This window comes from Pristiophorus japonicus, chromosome 9 (genome assembly GCF_044704955.1).
Source record: "Pristiophorus japonicus isolate sPriJap1 chromosome 9, sPriJap1.hap1, whole genome shotgun sequence".
In the NCBI taxonomy this organism is placed as follows: domain Eukaryota; kingdom Metazoa; phylum Chordata; class Chondrichthyes; family Pristiophoridae; genus Pristiophorus; species Pristiophorus japonicus.
Genome location: NC_091985.1, coordinates 66,273,602 through 66,295,103, shown reverse-complemented (window position 1 = coordinate 66,295,103; position 21,502 = coordinate 66,273,602). Strand labels below are relative to the sequence as shown.

Sequence of the window (21,502 nt, the reverse complement as noted above, 5' to 3'; positions counted from 1 at the left end):
GGGCCAAAGACGAGACATTTGGGAGTTTGAAAGTGCAGTTGTAAGTGACTTAGGGGAAAGTGGTTTCTAGGGTCAGACACGGAAAGGTTGGAAGAGCACATGACCCAAGACTGAGCAAGGGCAGCATAGACTGTGAGTCTTGTGTGAGACATGTTCGCCTCATTCTCACCCACCCCCATGACACTCATATTCACCTTTCTTTTCTTTTCTTTTTAAACTTAGCTGTGACCATTTCTATTGTTTTATTGAAGACAAGATGTTTAACTATTTCACTGATGAAATTCTCCCAATTATTTAATGGTCTAGGAAAAGCATTACAGTGCACAACAGTTAAAGCATTCAGCTACACTAATTCACCAAAATAAGTCAATATGGTATAATCAGTTTTCAGTATAGTTCATTCGGGGCTAGTTTATTGACGAAGCCTACTTCTATCCATCTCAACATAGGTTAAATGCTTTTCAAAAACTGATATAAGCACAAGATGTTCAAGAATCTCTTTTTAAAAAGAGACTGGTTCCCTGTGGCACATCACTTTAACTCTCCCTTCCATTCCCAATCTGGATGGTCAGACCTCCTATATGTTCCAATTAGGCTCTAAGCTCCAGAATTAGGATTAATCTGAAAGGCGGCTTCTGAGATGGGGAGTTGCGTGGGGTGGGTGGGGCTGCGGGGTTGGAATTGCATGGGCAAAACCCTGAAGTCAACTCAGCGGGTTTGAATCTGTGTTTGCAACTGAATTGAAGCAATTAATTTTGACTTCTGGATTTTGCAGTGAGTGTGATGTGCACATGACGCAAACCCATCTGTATTTAAAGGGACAATATACAGATGGAAATAATTGGGGACTGAATTACTCCTGCTCCTATTTCTTGTGTTCTTATGTTCTTCTGTAAATACTCACACTTAGACAGTTAGTTCGGTTTTCACTTGGTGATTCACAACTCATAAGTGAACACAAACTGACACTGGTGGCAGGTACAGCTGTGGAAAGTCTGCATCAGGTGGGGGGGCGCAATCATGTCCAAACTCTGTTTAGCTGGACACAGATGCCGAGCTCTGGGGACTATCATTGAGAAGGAGTATGTTAGAGGTGCATCAACATTTAACCGGGTACTGACAGACATGCCACACACACATTCCACAATAGCGGAGAGCATGGAGGAGTCCAACTCGATCGCTACTGGATTGGTGGCGCAGGGAATTGAAACAAAGTCTGCAATGGAATGGCTGCTGCTATTACACTTATAATAAAAGATGAAACTGAGTATTAGCTCCTTTAATTAGACTCCAGAGTGCAGGTACTGCGTGGGTGGCCTGCTTATATACAGTGCTCCCAAGGGATGCTGGGACTCCAACAGGTAAGCCCTCTGGTGGTGGTGTGATACAGGTTGCCAAGGGTTAAATACATAACAGCTGCCATGAAGGTTCAAGCACTGCTCTCAAATGAGTCCATGCAAGCCATAGCCATGCAGGAGATGTCTGCCACCTTAAACAAGATGACATACCTTTTCTTAGTGGCCTTACTATGCATCACTAATCTGTACCAAGCTGCTCTCCAGCAGAGTAGTAAGATTGATGTGGTGCTGGGCCAGTAGAGAGATAATGGCAAAAGGGGACATGGAAGTGAGAACTCCACTGAAAGTGCCCCCATTTCTCAACCGTTGCTCCCCCTCAGCCAGTAGCCGACATACTGCCTCAACTCTTTTGAGGAAAACATAATAAATTAAATCAAGTGCCCCCCGATCTAGGGGACACTCCAAACACTTTTCACGTGCCCTTTTTTTTTGTTTTTATGGTGATTTTTTGGGTTTTTTTTGGTTTTTTTGGGGCATTAAAATCATAATTTTTCAAGTGCTCCCTATAAAAGGGGAGGGGGATACTAAAACCGGCATTTAAAATAAATTAGACTTTAAAACATATAAAATCAAATTAAAATTTGGTTGCCGGGGGTTATAATGCACTCCAGTCCCTCCGGCGCCCACCTCTCGCGGAAGGCCGCGAGCGTACCGGTGGAACATACTGCCTCAAATCCCGATGCACAGGTGCAGGTGGAGCAATCTTTGGTAGGGTCCTCAGGGGCTCCAGAAACATAGAGGGTATTGGCCAAAAGCATCTCAGCAGGGATCCTTGCAGCCAGCCTCTACCTCTGCTGAAGCCACATGGGATGCACCACGTAGAAGTGGTAGGAAGCGTAAGTTCAAGAAATTGTAATTCACCAAGGGTATGCGCATGGGTGTTATGTTGTGTTTGACAAAATGTTATGCTGTTAAGTTTCCTTTTTTTATAATGCCACATAAAATGTATTGATTCGCATCACTTCCACGCCTTACCCATTATTGCATCCCGAGGGTGAACTTGACCTTTCACTTGTTTCATGATGAATGTCAATACATGCCAGGTCTCATTGGACGGATGTGCAATGGGTGTATGAATGGCTGAAGGACTATTTAGTGCAAAAAGAGGGGGGAGAGCATGGCGGGTGGTCCTGGTGGTGGGAGCGGACCACAGGATTTCATTTCTTATATTTTGCTGCGTGAGTCAACACTAGGTAAACCTTCATGATATTAGGGTGTCCCTGGCATCATTATAAGTGGTCGGTCTAGCAATGGATGCCCCATCTTCATCCTCCTCCCCCTCTATCTTCTCCTCATCTGAAGATGAGTGGCGAGCCCCTTTGTCCTCCTTCGACCTGCAATCTTCTGAGCTGTACAATGTTGTGCAGGACACAGCACACCACTATTATTCTGGACACCCTTTCTGGTGAGTACTGAAGGACACCTCCAGACCTATCTAGGCACCTGAAGCACATCTTCAAGAATCTGATGGCTTGCCCTATGGTCATGTGACTATTGTTGTAGAGCTTCTGCACCTCATTGATGAGGTTTCTCACAGTTGTCATGAGACAAGTTTGAAGGGGTCTCCTAAGAGCGAGCCCTGAAGTCTGCTTCCTGGAACTAAGTGGTCTGGAATGTTGGACTGCTGCAGTATGAATGCATCTCATGACGGCTCCAAGGGAATCTGGCACAGACTTCCATGAACCTGTTTTTGTGGTTGCACATTGATAGACGAATATCCCTTGCAGTTTATAAAAAATCCTGGTTGCTGTGGCAATGCTCGGATTGCCATCTGTGTGCAATCAATGGCATCCTGTACCTGTGGTAATGCAGCTAGAGGCACATCCGAGTGTCCGCTCATTCTGATTGTCAATGCAGAGGAAGTTTACATAGCTTCTCAGCCCTAGCAAACAATTCATTCGTCACCTGCCTTATGCATTTATTTGTCAGTTGTGGCTCAGTTGATACCAGTCAGAAAGTTGTGTGTTCAAGTCCGACTCCAGCACAAAAATCTAGGCTGACGCTCCAGTGCAGTACTGAGGGAGTGCTCCACTGTCTTTGAGATATTAAACCAAGGCCCTGTCTGCTCTCTCAGGTGTAAAATACTTCATGGCCACTATATTCTATGAGCATGGGAGGTCTCCCCAGTGTCCTGGCCAATATTTATCCCTCAACCAACACCTAGCTCTATGCCCCAGTTTCTTCACAGCACTCGGTGCTGGTGAAATAAGTTAGGTCTATTGGCAGAAGGGGGGAGGTTAATTTACATTTAATTCTGGATGTGGGACAGGTAGCCTTATGTATGTTTCAAGTTTTTTCTTCATTTTGGATCATCTGCATCTCCAGTTTATTCATCCTTATTTCAATTTTTCAATGTTATTGGTCTTTGTTTGCATGGGCTTCTCCTATATCTTTTCATTGTCTTAGCCATTTGCTTGCTCTTTGATTCTTTTAATGCCTTTCCAGGACCTCACCAAGATTTGCTTTTGTATCAGTTTGCTATTAAGCAGCTTGAAGTCATTAAGCACATGCTTTTCCTCACTGTGATTGGAGTACCTGTTGTTTCTTTCCTCTTTCTTTCTCGCCCACCCAAACTACTAAATTGCTTTGTTATCTTTATTTTCAGTTCTAGCAAAGGGTTATACCCAAAACATTAACCAGTCATTTATCTTAACAGATGCTGACTGCCCTGCTATACATTTCCAAAATTTTCAGTTTCTGCCATTTAAAAAAATATTTATGGGCACTGCCATCTATGTGTCTTAGTGGTCTCACCTTTGAATAATAGCTTGTAGCACAGTAAGTCATTCAGTCCATCATGCAAGTGCTGGCTCTTTTCTAAAGTTTTTGATGTGCTTACGACAGTCTGTTATTTCACTTCACGTTGACCACCGGTTATTCTTCAGTTTTAGCTCTCAATCTTAATTTTTACTTCACAGCTCTTGTTATTGCTCCCTTGTTTTTTTCTGTATTGCTTTTCTTAATTTTATTGCAATGCTTCTTAAACTTTATATGTATCCTAATGTCTATGGACCGCAACGTTGTACAAGCAAAAAAAACTTCCTTGGGCATAACCCTGAAGTTGCACCCCAAACTGTGCCCATTTTGTCAATGTCTTACACCCAAGTATCCCCCCAATCTCACTAGAATACGCCTGAACTTTAAATGGGCATAAAACAGCGTAAAGAATCAGAGCACGAGGAAATGCTGAACCCGCATCAGTATATTTCTTCATTGGGTCTTAAAATTTAAAGATTCTATTCATTTAACCATCATTCATGAAAACCAGCCACAGCATGTTTAAGAACCTGCCATCGGAGAAGTTTTTCAATGTTTAATGTTACTTATACTTTGCCATAAAAATGCATTCAAAGAAAGTTAATACAGAGGTCTCTGAGAATAATTTTTAAAAACACAAAATTGCAATTAAAAGACCAGAAGGATGATTATTTCTCAGTATGCCTGCAAATCTGGGAACAATGCGGAGACCCTCTCCCCTAAACAAGTACAATTGGAAGACACTTGTATTTGAGTTAGGGGTTTGGGCCGAAATCGGATGTAAAAAAAAAATCAATAAATCGCGGGCACTTGCACGTATTGTAGTTACACACGTAAGTCGTCCAAAGTTTCGGGATCTTTTAAGCAATTTAATTTGTTTGCATCCAGATTACATGTGTATCTGGGGCTAACGGGGAGGAAATTACAAAAAAAGATATGCACCAGTGAAGGTGCAAAAAACAGTTACAAGGACGGTACCAGAACGGAAAGGTTATACCATCAAGACTGAACAGGCTGGGCTTTTTTTTCTAGAAAAGAGAAGGCTGAAAGGTGACATGATGGAGGTCTTTAAAATTATGAAGGGGTTCGATAGGACAGATGTAGAGAAAATGTTTCCACTTGTCCAAAACTAGGTGTCATAAATATAAGTCACTAATAAATCAAACAACGAATTCAAGAAACTTCTTTGCAAGACTCAAGAGTGGGTAGAATGTGGAACTTGTACCACAAGGAGTATTTGAGGCGAAAAGCATAGATGACATTAAGGGGTAGCTACACAAGTACAGGAGGGAGAAAGGAATAGAAGGATATGTAGATAGACCGAGATGAAGAGGCTCGTGTGGAGCATAAACACCAGCACAGACGTGTTGGGCCGAATGGCCTGTTTCTGTGCTGTAAATACTATGTAATAGAAACTCCAGACATAAATGCTTGCCAATCCAAGTACAAAACTGGCCATCCTCAAGCAAAACTACAGGATTAACACTTTGTGGAGTGCAATAGGTCCTAACATAAAGTAGTAAAGTCTGATTATAACAATGCAATAACTTCATACTTTTGAAAAACTGATAAAATACAAAAACAAAAGCATTTCCAGACAGAAGTTTAATACAGCAAAGGAGCAAGCACACAATTTCTTACACTAAAAATACTGCTTGAAATACATGCAGAATGTGCTGAGTAAACAGATAAATAAGAAAGCTGACTGTACATGCACAAGTAGCTGTACACATCCTATAAACTGAAAACTAAAATAAGACAAAATTCATGTCAATATATACAGTAAACTAAGGTACTTTGAGGTTTTATAGGTTTTTCTTTGTGCTATCTTCTACATCAAATTACAGCATAATTTCATTTTAGTATTTTCAAATATCTGACACTGAAAAATAAACAGAAGTATTAATGCATATCAAGCCATTTTTAATAAAAAGTAACTATTTGAAAAATCCCCCCCCCCCCCCCCCCACGCACCCACTCCCTCGATTTCCCTGCAGGGCACAATCTGCATTTGAGTCTCCTACAGCTGGGAAAGCATGATTCTGTGGACTACCTTCTTATCCATAACCATGGTTAATGCTCTTCTGTCAGCAGCCAACTGGGGGCACATTTTTATTAGGATAAGGCAATTGTGCCTGGGCTAGCTTGGCCACCTTCCCGTCAGAGGAAGTATCCTGTTGCATTCTACTGTTGTCTACTGGCTAGACTGAAAACTAACAAAGTTCACACTCAAAGGTGTACGGCAGCATCCAGTGACGAACACCCTTACAACTCAGATCTACAACCTATTAGCTTGGGAATAACTGTTCTAGGACCTATTCTTGGCCCCATCCTCAACAACTTTTAATGATATATCAATTTGATAACATGAATGTACCCTTAGTGATGCTCACAGTGCAAACAGGACTCACTAGGTGTACCTCATGAGATAATAGCTTTCGTTTAAAAGAAAAGTATTTAAAAATATTTATCATGAATTTAAAATATCTGTATGCTACAAAAATGCAGCAACTACCACATTTCAGTAACTATTAATCATTTTATAAATTTATGTTTAAAAAGGTAGGAGTAATGACAAATTTTGATTAAACTGAGATCAGATATTTAACTTTGAGACTCTAATAACTAGGTTTTCTGGAGTTATCCTAAACCAAGTGCACCTCTTTGCTACCAAATCCAATTAAATGCAGTAACTCTCTCTCTTTCAACGATGTTAATCATTTTACAAAATTCAAAGTTGAAATTATATGCATAATGATAATATTTAATAAATTAAGATTCAATTTCAATCTTACCGGTTGGTGCTTCAAAACAAAAGATCTATTTTGGAACTAAATTGAATTAAGTGCACTTCCTTGGGACCAAAGTTTTGACTCGTACAACCAGGAGTTAATGCTGTCAAGTCCAAAAAGTTATAACCATAAAAATACAATTTCAAAAGACTGTATTTTGTACAATACAATCTTAAATGTTTCCTGATGTTTAGCCTTTATTTGCTGAATACTGTATTTTCAAATAATAAATTAATACAGGGCAATAAAACAAGAATTATGGTGCAACAGATTCCATAAATAACTGTGCTAAAACATTTTCTCTTAAGTTCCTCAGGTGTCAATCTTACTGGCTTTTATTTTCTGTACAAAAAAAATGTACATATACAATAAACCATCTAATTTAAATTGTTGTATTGTCAAGAGTTCAATTCACCAAAACATAGAACTCAAGATAGATGGAGTATATCAAGATACAATTAGATAGTGTTAAATATCCTTCTTAGTTGGTGAATTTTGGGTTATGTGAAGCATCTTCAGTTAAACCAAGCCACACAAGCAAATTTTTTTTTAGGTATATCAAAAAACAAAGAAAAAGCAAGTCAATGTAAAGATGAAGACTGTGATTCAGATTGAATTCCAATCAGTGATGGAGGTTGCTGTAGTACTGGCCGAGGATTCAAGCGGGGTGGAATAGGATTACTTGGACGAATTAGTGGGGGTGGAAGTTGGTTAAGGGTAGGTCTTGGCTGCAGAAAACGAGTCTGCTGCTGGAGAGGAGGTGGTTGACGATGAAGAGCAGGAGCTGCGGGAAGCACTGGTCGAAGCAGTGGTGGAGGCTGGTTTAAGGTAGCTACACATGTAACGGTTACAGTAACTGGAGTTGGAGGTGCTGGGCCAGGAGCTGGAGGCACTGGGCCAGAAACTGGAGGCAGTTGAACCTGCAAGAGAAATGAGAAAAACTAGGCATAGCTCACAATAAAAACCAGCACCCTTTAAAGACACATTTATATTAGCACAACTTTATATCTACAATTTCAAAATGTGTCATTAGCGTTTAGCACAAGTGCTTCTGGATCATCAGTTGTAACTACATTTTACGAAACTCATACCACATATTTACTAGTAAAAATTATATCATCCTTTAAATTAACAATTCTCAAGATCCACAATTTTCTTCCCCAACCCTTTCTAAAGACACACATGCCTGTTCGGTTTTATTATTAAATTAGAAATCTGATGAGATTTTGTGCACCATTTTACTTTTCTTGTACTGACATGTAACCAGTACAGAGTTTCCGTTTACCTTCTGACAGTCTCTCTATCCAGTCCTCCCTACAGTAACCTCATATATTTTTTCAGGGCCTAATGAAGAAACAGTGCAATGCAGCTGCAGATAAGGAGGCAAGTGAAGGGACAATGAAAAAAAACTTGCAGTTCTAAGCACAAAAAAAAGAGGGGCAAAAAATTGGTCAAATCGCAGTACTCCATTCAGTATGGCACAGATTGTTACTCACATTGCTTTTATAGAAGATAGCACTTGAAAAAACATTGGTGAGTGGCACTGCCTTCTTGACTTGAACAGTATGCAAGATATTTCACTACCAGCAGGGATCAGAACAATGGCTATGCATCATGAGGCCACCCATAGGAACTGAAGTGCAGTATTCACTATTCATGTAACCGAGTCACTTCCTTTCTGGCTGGAAAGCTGGTGGCTCAGTGCTCATTTGTATATCATGTCAGCACAAATATGGATTAATACTTGTTTTCTATTATAACTTTACTGAAAGATAAATTGGTATTATGTACTAATTGTGTTATGTCTATGTTCCAATTCTGACAAAAGATCGACCTGAAAAATTTACTCTGTTTCTCTCTCCCCAGATGCTGCCTGACCTGCTGAGTATTTCCAGTATTTTCTATTTGTTTATATTCTGCAGCCTGCAACTTATTTTATAAATGCATGGAATCTGCAGGTTTCTAACTGTGAAAGCTTTTTGCAGGATAGGTTTGAGATTCAGATGGTTACACATTTGTTCATCAGATTACTAATTGACACGTCTTCTCATTTTCTCAAGCTAACAAATGTAAGAACATTTTTGTCTATACAGTCGGCGGGGAGTGGCCCTGGGCGTCTTCACCATTGACTCTGGACCCCATGAAGTTTCATGCTTTCAGGTCAAGCATGGGCAAGGAAACCTCCTGCTGATTACTACCTACTACCCTCCCTAAGCTGATGACTTAGTACTCCTCCACGTTGAACTCCCCCACCTGGAAGAAGCACGGAGGGTAGCAAAGGCACAGAATGTACTCTGGGTGGGGGACTTCAATGTCCATTACCAAGAACGGCTCGGTAGTACCACTACTGACCGAGCTGGCTGAGTCCTGAACGACACAACTGCCAGAATGGGCCTGCAGCAGGTGGCGAGAGGACTAACATGAAGGAAAAATCTACTTGACCTCGTCCTCACCAATCTACCGGTCACAGATCTGTCCAGGACAACATTGGTAGCAGTGACCGCTGCACAGTCCTTGTGGAGATGAAGACCCGTCTTCACACTGAAGACACCCTCCATCGTGCTAAATGGGATAGGTTCAGAACAGATCTAGCAGCTCAAAATTGGGCAGATACTGTGGGCCATCAGCTGCAGCAGAATTGTACATTGTGTCTGTTTCTAAAGAATATTGCACAATTATACAAGGTGAAAAGGAGAAAGTCTAAGTGGCTGCAGAGGAACAGGAACAACCAGAACAGAGGGCCAAATGCTGATGCTGTAGGGTCCATGGATTCTTATCTTGTGTGTGCTACCTATAGAAGGGAGCTCATTAATGAGTAGAAGCACTTCATGCAATTCTCAGACCTCCCTGCATATGTCAGAGACCTATTAAACCTAATGGGCATCTGTGTATTAATGAAAGAGGGAGATTGGGAAACATTCCAAGCCATCATCAAGTGAATGACAATTTCACAGATATTGCAGAGTAGCCTCTGAGAAGAGAGGTACAAAAGCACAGACATAGATGACACAAAGATTAGTGGGAAAGTGGGTTGTGTAGAGGACACAGAGAGGCTGCAAAGAGATTTAGAGAAGAGATTAAGCGAATGGGCTAAGGTTTGGCAGATGGAATACAATGGTGGAAAATGTGAGGCCATCCAGCTTGGAAAAAAAAACAGTAAAAGGGAATATTATTTGAATGGGGAGAAATTACAACATGCTGATGTGCAGAGGGACCTGGGGGTCCTTGTGCATGAATCCCAAAAAGTTAGTTTGCAGGTAATCAGGAAGGCGAATGGAATGTTGGCCTTCATTGCGAGAGGGGTGGAGTACAAAAGCAGGGAGGTCCTGCTGCAACTGTACAGGGTATTGGTGAGGCCGCACCTGGAGTACTGCGTGCAGTTTTGGTCACCTTACTTAAGGAAGGATATACTAGCTTTGGTACAGAGACGATTCACTAGGCTGATTCCGGAGATGAGGGGGTTACCTTATGATGATAGATTGAGTAAACTGGGTCTTTACTCGTTGGAGTTCAGAAGGATGAGGTGTGATCTTATAGAAACATTTAAAATAATGAAAGGGATAGATAAGATAGAGGCAGAGAGGTTGTTTCCACTGGTCGGGGAGACTAGAGCTAGGGGGCACAGCCTCAAAATACGAGGGAGCCAACTTAAAACAGAGTTGAGAAGGAAGTTCTTCTCCCAGAGGGTTGTGAATCTGTGGAATTCTCTGCCCAAGGAAGCAGTTGAGGCTGGCTCATTGAATGTATTCAAATCAGATAGATAGATTTTTAACCAATAATGGAATTAATGGTTATGGGGAGCGGGCGGGTAAGTGGAGCTGAGTCCACGGCCAGATCAGCCATGATCTTGTTGAATGGCGGAGCAGGCTCGAGGGGCTAGATGGCCTACTCCTGTTCCTAATTCTTATGTTCTTATTAATGTTGGGGAAGTCCAGAACCAGGGGTCACAGTCTAGGGATAGGGGGTAGGCCATTTAGGACCGAGATGAGGAGAAACTTCTTCACCCAGAGTGGTGAACTTGTGGAATTCTCTACCACAGAAAGTTGTTGATGCCAATTCACTAAATATATTCAAAAAGGTGTTAGATGTAGTATTTACTGCTAGGGGGATCAAGGGGTATGGCGAGAAAGCAGGAATGGTGTACTGAAGTTGCATGTTCAGCCATGAACTCATTGAATGGCAGTGCAGGCACTAAGGGCCGAATGGCCTACTCCTGCACCTATTTTTTATGTTTCTATAGTTTCCCTCACAAACACTGACTCTGCTAGAGACCTGAAGCTCCAATTTACAGAAGGCCTTGTCTTCTGGCTTGTAAAAACTAGGGATCGGCTTTAGTGAACATTGAAGATCGACTTCATTCTCCTCACTGGTGGCCAAGAACTTGTTCCCACATAGACATCTCATTATCCACATGGGACACCCAGCAGCCAGGGCATGGCAGGACTCCTCCTGCTCCTCTTGTCCACAAGGAGTTCAAACTCCTGTTCCTCCTGTCCACAAGGAGTTCAAAGAGAGGAGAAATGTAATAACTTACCCGGGCCGCCTCTGGCCAGTGAGCTCCTCCGGTCATGTTGCTGCTGGCAGGCAGTCGAAAATGCAGGACTCCCCCTGCTTCGACCATAAAATTATGTTGCAGCGGCAATGGCATTATCGGGCTGTCATTTTTAAGTAGGTCTCCACCTGCTATTAAGAGGGAGCCTTGTCCAGGGTCTGTAATGCCACCATAAGTATTATGGTGGCCGGGAATGCAGTGAGATTTCAAATTTTATGATTTTAACACCTCGCCTGCCCCTTTCCTGCCCATCAGTGGGTGTGTGGGGGTGGGGGGTTGCAGGGGAAGAGGGGTTGTTGTTTAAAATAGTGTCCATTGCATTGTCTCCAAAGTAAAACAGTGCTGGCAAAATCAATTTTATTTCATTTGCACTCCATTAAAAAAGCTCACTTATTTTCAGTGGCTCATTATATGATTATATGAGTAAACTTAAGTTTCAAAGCTGGCATAGACTTTTCTCTGTTGTCATGATATATATAAAAAGTAGTTCGAGCAGCACGAGTCCGGGGTGTGTGGAGAGGCCTATAAAGGCCCAACTTCGGAGGAGGAGCGGCAGTTCGAGCAGCGCGAGTCCGGGATGTGTGGAGAGGCCTATAAAGGGGCGCTTATACAGCTCCAGCCAGGAGAAAAAGCAAAAAAGAAGTAGAAAGAAATCAAAAGGTGACGTCACAGCCAAAGGGGTGAGAAGCTTTTCTTTTTCTTTTTTATATCAGCAAGTTAACCTGTTAACAGTGTTGTTGCCAAATTAAGTGTATCTAAAGGTTAAGTCATGGCAGGAGAGCTCGGTCACGTGATATGCTTAAGGAAGAAATAGCGGGACATCTAGATAGGAATAGTGCAATCAAGCAGACGCAACATGGATTCATGAAGGGGAAATCATATTTAACTAATTTACTGGAATTCTTTGAGGATATAACGAGCATGGTGGATAGAGGTGTACCGATGGATGTGGTGTATTTAGATTTCCAAAAGGCATTCGATAAGGTGCCACACAAAAGGTTACTGCAGAAGATAAAGGTACGCGGAGTCAGAGGAAATGTATTAGCATGGATAGAGAATTGGCTGGCTAACAGAAAGCAGAGAGTCGGGATAAATGGGTCCTTTTCGGGTTGGAAATCGGTGGTTAGTGGTGTGCCAGAGGGATCGGTGCTGGGACCACAACTGTTTACAATATACATAGATGACCTGGAAGAGGGGACAGAGTGTAGTGCAACAAAATTTGCAGATGACACAAAGATTAGTGGGAAAGCGGGTTGTGTAGAGGACACAGAGAGGCTGCAAAGAGATTTAGATAGGTTAAGCGAATGTGCTAAGGTTTGGCAGATGGAATACAATGTCGGAAAATGTGAGGTCATCCACCTTGGGGAAAAAAAAAAACAGTAAAAGGGATTATTATTTGAATGGGGAGAAATTACAACATGCTGCGGTGCAGACGGACCTGGGGGTCCTTGTGCATGAATCCCAAAAAGTTAGTTTGCAGGTAATCAGGAAGGTGAATGGAATGTTGGCCTTCATTGCAAGAGGGATGGAGTACAAAAGCAGGGAGGTCCTGCTGCAACTGTATAGGGTATTGCTGAGGCCGCACCTGGAGTACTGCGTGCAGTTTTGGTCACCTTACTTAAGGAAGGATATACTAGCTTTGGAGGGGGTACAGAGACGATTCACTAGGCTGATTCCGGAGATGAGAGGGTTACCTTATGATGATAAATGGAGTAGACTGGGTCTTTACTCGTTGGAGTTCAGAAGGATGAGGGATGATCTTATAGAAACATTTAAAATAATGAAAGGGATAGACAAGATAGAGGCAGAGAGGTTGTTTCCACTGGTCGGGGAGACTAGAACTAGGGGCACAGCCTCAAAATATGGGGAGCCAATTTAAAACCGAGTTGAGAAGGAATTTCTTCTCCCAGAGGGTTGTGAATCTGTGGAATTCTCTGCCCAAGGAAGCAGTTGAGGCTAGCTCATTGAATGTATTCAAATCACAGATCGCTAGATTTTTAACCAATAAGGAAATTAAGGGTTACGGGGAGCGGGCAGGTGAGTGGAGCTGAGTCCACGGCCAGATCAGCCATGATCTTGTTGAATAGCGGAGCAGGCTCGAGGGGCTAGATGGCCTATTCCTGTTCCTAATTCTTATGTTCTTATGTTCCTCCTGTACTATGTGGGAACTCAGGGACACTTGCGGTGTCCCTGACGACTACGCGTGCGGGAAGTGTATCCGCCTCCAGCTCCTGACAGACCGCGTTGCGGAATTGGAGCTGAGGGTGGATTCACTCTGGAGCATCCATGATGCTGAGAATGACGCGAGTAGCACGTGTAGCGAGTTGAGTCTTACCGCAGGTGAAGGGTCCACAGCCAGATAGGGAATGGAAGACCAGCAGGAAGAGCAGTGCAAGGAAGTTAGTGCAGGGGTCCCCTGAGGTCATCCCCCTGCAAAACAGATACACCGCTTTGGGTACTCGAGGGGTATGACTCATCAGGGGAGGGCAGCAGCAGCCAAGTTCATGGCACCGTGGCTGGCTCTGCTGCACAGGAGGGCAGGAAAAAGAGTGGGAGAGCGATAGTGATAGGAGATTCAATTGTAAGGGGAATAGATAGGAGTTTCTGCGGCCGCAACAGAGACTCCAGGATGGTATGTTGCCTCCCTGGTGCAAGGGTCAAGTATATCTCAGAGCGGGTGCAGGACATTCAGAAAAGGGAGGGTGAACAGCCAGTTGTCGTGGTGCACATTGGTACCAACGATACAGGTAAAAAAAGGGATGAGGTCCTACGAGACGAATTTAAGGAGCTAGGAGCTAAATTAAAAAGTAGGACCTCAAAAGTAGTAATCTCAGGATTGCTACCAGTGCCACGTGCTAGTCAGAGTAGGAATCGCAGGATAACTCAGATGAATACATGGCTTGAGCAGTGGTGCAGCAGGGAGGGATTCAAATTCCTGGGTCATTGGAACCGGTTCTGGGGGAGGTGGGACCAGTACAAACCGGACGGTCTGCACCTAGGCAGGACCGGAAACAATGTCCGAGGGGGAGTGTTTGCTCGTGCTGTTGGGGAGGAGTTAAACTAATATGGCAGGGGGATGGGAACTGATAGAGAATTCAAACAGGCTGCATTTAGACAGGCTGTGAAAATTCACAGACAACAAGTCAGAGATGCTACTTGCATTTCAGCCACATTGCGTTGTCATCAATCAACTTGACATTTTCGGACCTTGGGTAGTGAGCCAATAAGGAAGGCGAATTCTTTTTTGTAAATTGAACCTGGTATAAAATACAGCCATTTTGACCATTTGTCTCAGTAAGACAAAGAAACTGGCAATCAGCCAGCAGCTTGTTACTCTCTGCCAAGATTAAAAAGTTAAAACTACCATCGGAGTTTGTATTTCATTGGAAATTAAGAGATCTAACAATTTTGGCGCTGCGAACAGGATCGCTGAGGAAAGAAACTGAATTTTGGACATCGGACCTATATATTGAGGTAAGGACTCCTCTTTTTTAAAAAAAAAGTCCTCAGTCAAAAGTCTAAATTCGCCTCTCCTTCTATGCGATTCCGAAAGCCTCGGTTTGCGAACCCTCCGGTTGGTAGTCGGCTCGAGGTCCCATAGACGTCTAAACTTCGGCAGTGTGTTAGTTAATTAATCACCGACCTATTGATCGGCTAGCAAGCCTACGACTCGAGACCCCAGTAAAGAAATGGCAGGAGATAAGAACAAAGAATTGCCGACAACTGTTAAAGGTGGGCAGGCACCACCTGAAGTTTCGCTAGATTTAATTCTCGAACAGTTGAAAGAATACATAGAGCAACAATTCAACTTATCTAAAACCTGTATTAACATCGAACAAAAGTACGGAACCTCCAAAGGACAATGGTCCTTGGACGAGATTAAAAGGGTCTGGGGAAAAACGACCCGTATGAAAAATAAAGAGCGAACTAGATGGTCCCTAGCCGTTATGGGCCAGATTTGAAACTTGAATGAAATTATAAGGCGTTCCCAATATGATCGAGAACTGACCAGTACAAAGGGTCAATTACAAACAGTTTGTGCACAGCTGCGACAGAAAAAGCTTGAACTTGAAAGCTGGAAGCGGAAGTTAAAGATCTTAAAGGTGAAATTAAAGAATGGAAAAAATCATTAGGTCAAGAGACAGTAATAGGAAAAGGAAAATGTATTGATCAATTCCCAGGGTACCCATGTTTGGATAAATTAAAAGCGCAAACCCGAAGACACGACCGAGGAATAGATACGGTTTCTGAATCCTCCGACAATACAGTGTCGGAGGATGATGAAGAATTAGGGGTGCGCTTTGCCCCGTTTAAAAAAAGACGAGTTGTAGTCAAATCAGAAGAGACTGCGGATGAGGGCGGAACCAAAAAAACAAAGAGAAGGGTGTACGAAGAATACTTAGTTGATGCTCCGGCAGACCCAGAGAAAATTGATAAATGGTCCAAGGAATTGCCCAATCCAAAGAAAGGGGGAGTAAAAACGTGGGACCAATTGGACCGCTTAAGAAATATACATCAACTTCATCCCTGGGACGGAGTGCAAATTTTGACCATAATGGTGCCAAAAACACAGGGAAGAAAATTGCACGACAAGGTAGATGAAGCTTTAGGGCAGAATGAGCAAGAATTTGACGCTGGATGGGAGGCGATTAAACACTGGCTGCAAGCCTTCAGTCCAGCTAAGACAGACTGGGGAAAAATTGCAGCTTGCCAACAGAAAGGAACAGAGGAGGTCCTGGAGTATGACGAGCGGTTTAGATGCACGTGGCTAGAACATTCGGGTATGAATAATATGGATGAGGAAATGGATGAACAAGCGTTTGGACCCCTGAAAACAGCTTTCGTGGCAGGTCTAAAGCCAGAACTGTCCAAAATGCTTAAGGTAGTGTTACCGGACTGGGAAGGTAGAGGAACTACCTTTGCAGCATTGGTGGATCGATGTAACCAATTAGATCGAGATATGGGAGCTAAAGTCCGAGCTGTACAGGCTATGGGATGGAAATCCCAGGATTCCGATAAACAGTCATTAGGAAAATTACCCGGAAAATGTCATTATTGTGGGAAAGAAGGTGACTGGGCCAAGACGTGCAGGGCAAAACAGCAAGGTCGTGGCTGGGGAACAGGACGCAGCCAGGGATACAATTCAGCCAACAAGCCAGGCTTGTCACAAGATAACGACCTCAGAAGTATTTAAGCGACTGACAATACAACAACAGAAGGAGTTACTTGGGATAGCAAAAAACGATTAGAGCCCACCCTGGCCCCCCTCCTCGCACTAATACAACAAAGGGGAGATGGGCTATATATAACTGTGAGGGTGGGCGATAAGGATGTGGACTGTCTTTTAGACACAGGGGTGGAATTAACATGCTTACCCCTACAATATGGAGACTTTTTGTCGTTGGATGGTAGGGCACGTACAGCCTATGGAGTTGGGGGCCATAAAATGGAAATTAAAAGGACAACACCGGTACTTATAGGGCTGGGTCCACATGCACTAACCACGCCGGTCTGGATAGGCTCAGTAGATCAACCCCTTTTGGGAATGGACGTTCTAATCCAAATAGATTCATCGTTGCATTTCGAGGATGGTCGGGTGACATGGTCAATTAGAACTTTGAAGAAAGAAGAATTGAAGGAACACCCGATATGGGCTAAAGATAAGAACGATTGTGGCCTACTCCAGATGGAGCCTGCGTCATTTACAGGGACCAAGCCTCCATGCACTAAACAGTATCCCATCAGTCCAACTGCCATCGCGGGAATCTTACCGGTTATTCAGCAATTGGAGAAACAAGGGGTGCTTATTAAAATGCATAGCTAATCCAATAGCCCCGTGTGGCCGGTACAGAAATCTAATGAGACTTGGCGTTTGACTGTCGATTATCAGAAAGCTAACCAGTGTATTGATCAAAAAGCTCCTTTGGTCGCAGATCCCTCCACCATTTCTAATGCCCTCAAACTGGAACATAAATATTTCTCGGTTATAGATATGGCCAACGGATTTTGGTCGGTGCCTCTGGCACCGGAGGTTCGACAGTGGTTTGCTTTCACTGTCCAAGGACAACAGTATACTTGGACCCGGTTACCGCAGGGTTTCTACAACAGCCCTACAGTATTCCACATGGCTTTACAAAGCCATTTGCGAGAATTACCTCCCCTGTCATCCAATATGTAGACGATATCTTGCTAGCTTCAAACATGGAAGAACAGCATGAACAAGATTTACGAGCTTTGCTGGATCACCTTCGGCTGAAAGAACATAAAGCCAGCATCGACAAAGCACAAATATCCCAAGAAGAGGTTGTATACCTGGGACAAAAGATTTCACAAGGAAAGAGAGAACTTACCCAGGATAGAACTGCAGCCATTCGGGCTGCTAAAAAACCCACCACTATTCAGGAACTAAGGTCTTTTTTGGGATTGTGTAACTTTTAACAGAAATTGGATTGACTCCTTCACACAGCTTGCTCAGCCACTGAATGATATTTTAAAGGGGAAACGTGCCTCTAAAGAAGCCATCACCCTCACTAAAGAACAGCAAGAGGCCTTCCCGAGTTTGAAAAAGGCTTTGTGTTCGGCACCGGCTCTGGGAATCCCCGACAGTGGTAAGCCATTTACCCTGTTTGTTCATGAGAAAGAAGGATATATGACAGCTATACTGACACAAGAACATGGGGATCGGCAAAGACCTATTGGCTATTATTCGGCAAAACTGGATGCGGTAGCCCTCGGATGGGGAAGTTGCCTAAGGGCCATGGAAGCTACATGTCGAGCGGTAATGATCACTGCGGGTCTAGTCCTCGACCAAAAGCTGATGGTCAAGTGTCCCCACACCGTACACGCTTTGCTGTCTATGAATAGAATGTCTCAGGTGACAGCAGCAAGATGGACCCGCTGGACAGCAGTTTTGGAAGCTCCTAATCTCCATATCGTCCGGGCCAGCCCGATTAATCCCACAACTATGCTCCCGATGTCAGAATCAAGGGAGCAAGAGGGGAGAGAATGTGAAGAGCATGACTGCGTGGAGATTTTAAAAGAAACAGAAGAAGCAAGCCTTAGCAGCAGAGGAGCCTCTGCACAACCCAGACCTCATCCTGTTTACAGATGGTTCCTCCTTTGTTGACAATGGTACCAGAAAAGCAGGATGGGCAGTTACAACCTTATATGAGGTAGTGGCAAAAGGACGTTTACCCTCAGGAACGTCAGCACAACAGGCCGAGTTATGGGCCCTGTCAGAAGCATGTCGAATAGCAGAAGGACAGACAGCTAATGTCTACACAGATTTGCGTTATGCTTTTGGAGTCGCTCACAACTTTGGTATGTTATGGCGGAAAAGAGGATTCCTCACTGCTGCTGGTACACCTATCCGAAATGGAAAAGAAGTCCGAGACTTACTGGAGGCCATACAATTACCTCAGGAAGTGTTCATCCTGAAGTGTATGGCCCATACCAAGTAAAATACCACAGAAGCATAGGGAAATGCCCTAGCCGACCAGGCAGCTAAAGATGCCGCCTCACAGGGCGTTCCTCCAGAAGAACCAACACAGATGTGCAGATTGAAAGCACTCAGGACTCTGACACGAGACCTTCAAACAATGCAAGGCGAGTGCTCCCGAGAGGAAAAATGGACATGGATTGAGGCAGGAATTAAGCTATGCGAAGATGGTGTCTGGAGACAAAGAGTTACCGACAAGCCAGTCGCGCCACAAGCGCTTATGCCTTTTTTAGCCCAACAGATCCACTCGTGGGGACACTTGGCCTCACAACAGATGATGGTACGGTTCCAGAAAAGCTGGTGGGGTCGGGTATTTAAAAAACATGCCCAGCTGGTAACAGACCGCTGTGTGGTCTGCCAGAAAAATAATTCTGGACCCATCACGGTAATGCTCCAACTGAGGCCTCCTGCCCCTGTCGGACCATTCCAGCATCTGCAGGTTGATTATATATCTCTTCCTTCGTGCCAAGGATACACTAACATTCTTGTCATGGTCGACAGATTCTCTGGATGGGTAGAAGCTGTCCCAACTAAAAGAGCCACAGCTAATCACACTGCAAAGGTCTTGTGTAAGGATTACATTCCCCGATGGGGAGTCCCGAGTAGTATTGACTCAGATCAGGGAGCACACTTCACAGGTGCTGTCTGCCAAGAAGTCTGCAGCTTACTGAACATTACGTGGGATTTACACTGTCCTTATCATCCACAATCATCAGGACAAGTAGAACGAATGAATCGAACTCTGAAACAACTGCTTGCCAAATATCACCAAGAAGGAACACCATGGCCCCAGGCACTACCAATAGTGCTATGTAGCATTAGGGCAACCCCGAACAGAACTACAGGTCTAAGCCCATTTGAAATTCTAACAGGAAGACCCATGTCGCTGCCAGGAACTATCGATTTACGGAAAGCTGATGTTCACTTAATGAGTGACACTTTGTTATCATACTGTCAGAACCTAACCAACGCTATTAGTTCTGTTTCCCCGACAGGTATCGGCAGCTTGGGGTAATCCACGCGAAGGAGGACACGACATCATCCCGGGAGTCTGGGTGTATGTGAAAAAGTTGCATAAAGAACCTTTGGGTGCCAAGTGGGAGGGACCTTATCAAGTGTTATTGACCACCCAGGCAGCTGTTAAAGTCCAAGGAAAGAAAGCCTGGATCCACGCTTCACATGTTAAACGAGCACCCGTAACTGAAGCTGAAATCTAATAAGGACAATTACTTTTTGCGAAAATGTATAAATTTACTGTATTATTGATTGTAGGTATTCTAGGCATAGGCCTACTTCTTACTAGCCGACCCTCTGCACCAAAGGGAAATAGTAGGGTAGCAAGGGAATTACATGTAAATACCTTTTACTTTTATATTGTTGTTTATGTTGATTAAATGTTGTTGCGACCAGGCAGCTGTAGCGGCTGTCCCGCAGGTGAGACACCTTACAGGTCCCAGCAGACCGTCTGTACGTGGCACAGGGGTATGTTATGCTTAAGGGAAGGTTGTTTACTGGTTGAATTAAGATATTGATTTGGATTAAATTGGAATAAGGTTAATTAACCTACTAAAACCAGACTTCCACTGTGGCCACGATGGAACTCGGATTGGTGTAAATTTGTGTGGAAGGTACTAGTCAGGACATCAACATCAACACATCAACAAATTTTAGAAGGAAACTCTATTAACATGTATGAAATTATTTTGTAGAATGTTTAACCAGTGATACCTGAAGTTTTATGATTCAGTTTGTGAAAGAATCAAAGGGGGGATTGATAAAAGAATTCAAACAGGCTGCATTTAGACAGGCTGTGAAAATTCACAGACAACAAGTCAGAGATGCTACTTGCATTTCAGCCACATTGCGATAAGTCATCAATCAACTTGACATTTTCGGACCTTGGGTAGTGAGCCAATAAGGTCAAAGGCGGCGAGTTCTTTTCTGTAAATTGAACCCGGTATAAAATACAGCCATTTTGACCGTGTGTCTCAGTAAGACAAAGAAACTGGCAATCAGCCAGCAGCTTGTTACTCTCTGCCAAGATTAAAAAGTTAAAACTACCATCGGAGTTCGTATTTCATTGGAAATTAAGAGGCCTAACAGGAACCAATGCAGGAAGACAGAGGGAAACAAAATGGAGACAGAAGCAAAAGACAAAGGAGATGAGTAAAAGTGGAGGGCAGAGAAACCCAAGGCAAAAAACAAAAAGGGCCACTGTACAGCAAAATTCTAAAGGGTCAAAGTGTAATAAAAAGGCAAGCCTGAAAGCTCTGTGCCTCAATGCGAGGAGTATTCGGAACCCAGGAGAGGGCTCTGAGCTAGTTAGAGTGGGTGAGAGCTCAGATGAACAGGACCCCAAGAAAGAATGCAAAAGGCAGGAGGCAACAGAGCAGAGTAGCACTGGAGTAAGTGTAAACCACAAGGTGATAGGAAGGGACAATATGTATGAATATAAAGGGGCTGCAGAAGCAGTCAAAACTAAAAATCATGGTTTAAAAACTAGTATTAAAACACTCTACCTAAACGCACGCAGCATTCAAAATAA

The 21,502-nt window shown here is 43.4% G+C and overlaps 1 protein-coding gene across 3 annotated transcripts in view; it reads right to left on the bottom strand.

Annotated features, from left to right (window-relative positions):
* Positions 1 to 6,076: 6,076 nt before the first annotated feature.
* Positions 6,077 to 21,502, bottom strand: part of LOC139273080 (REST corepressor 3-like) — a 75,972-nt gene continuing 60,546 nt past the window's right edge. For all 3 annotated transcript variants that reach the window (XM_070889414.1, XM_070889416.1, XM_070889415.1), the window contains one exon: positions 6,077 to 7,827. In XM_070889414.1, coding sequence (XP_070745515.1) covers positions 7,489 to 7,827 — 339 coding nt within the window. In that variant the 3' untranslated portion in view covers positions 6,077 to 7,488. The remainder of the gene's footprint in view (positions 7,828 to 21,502) is intronic.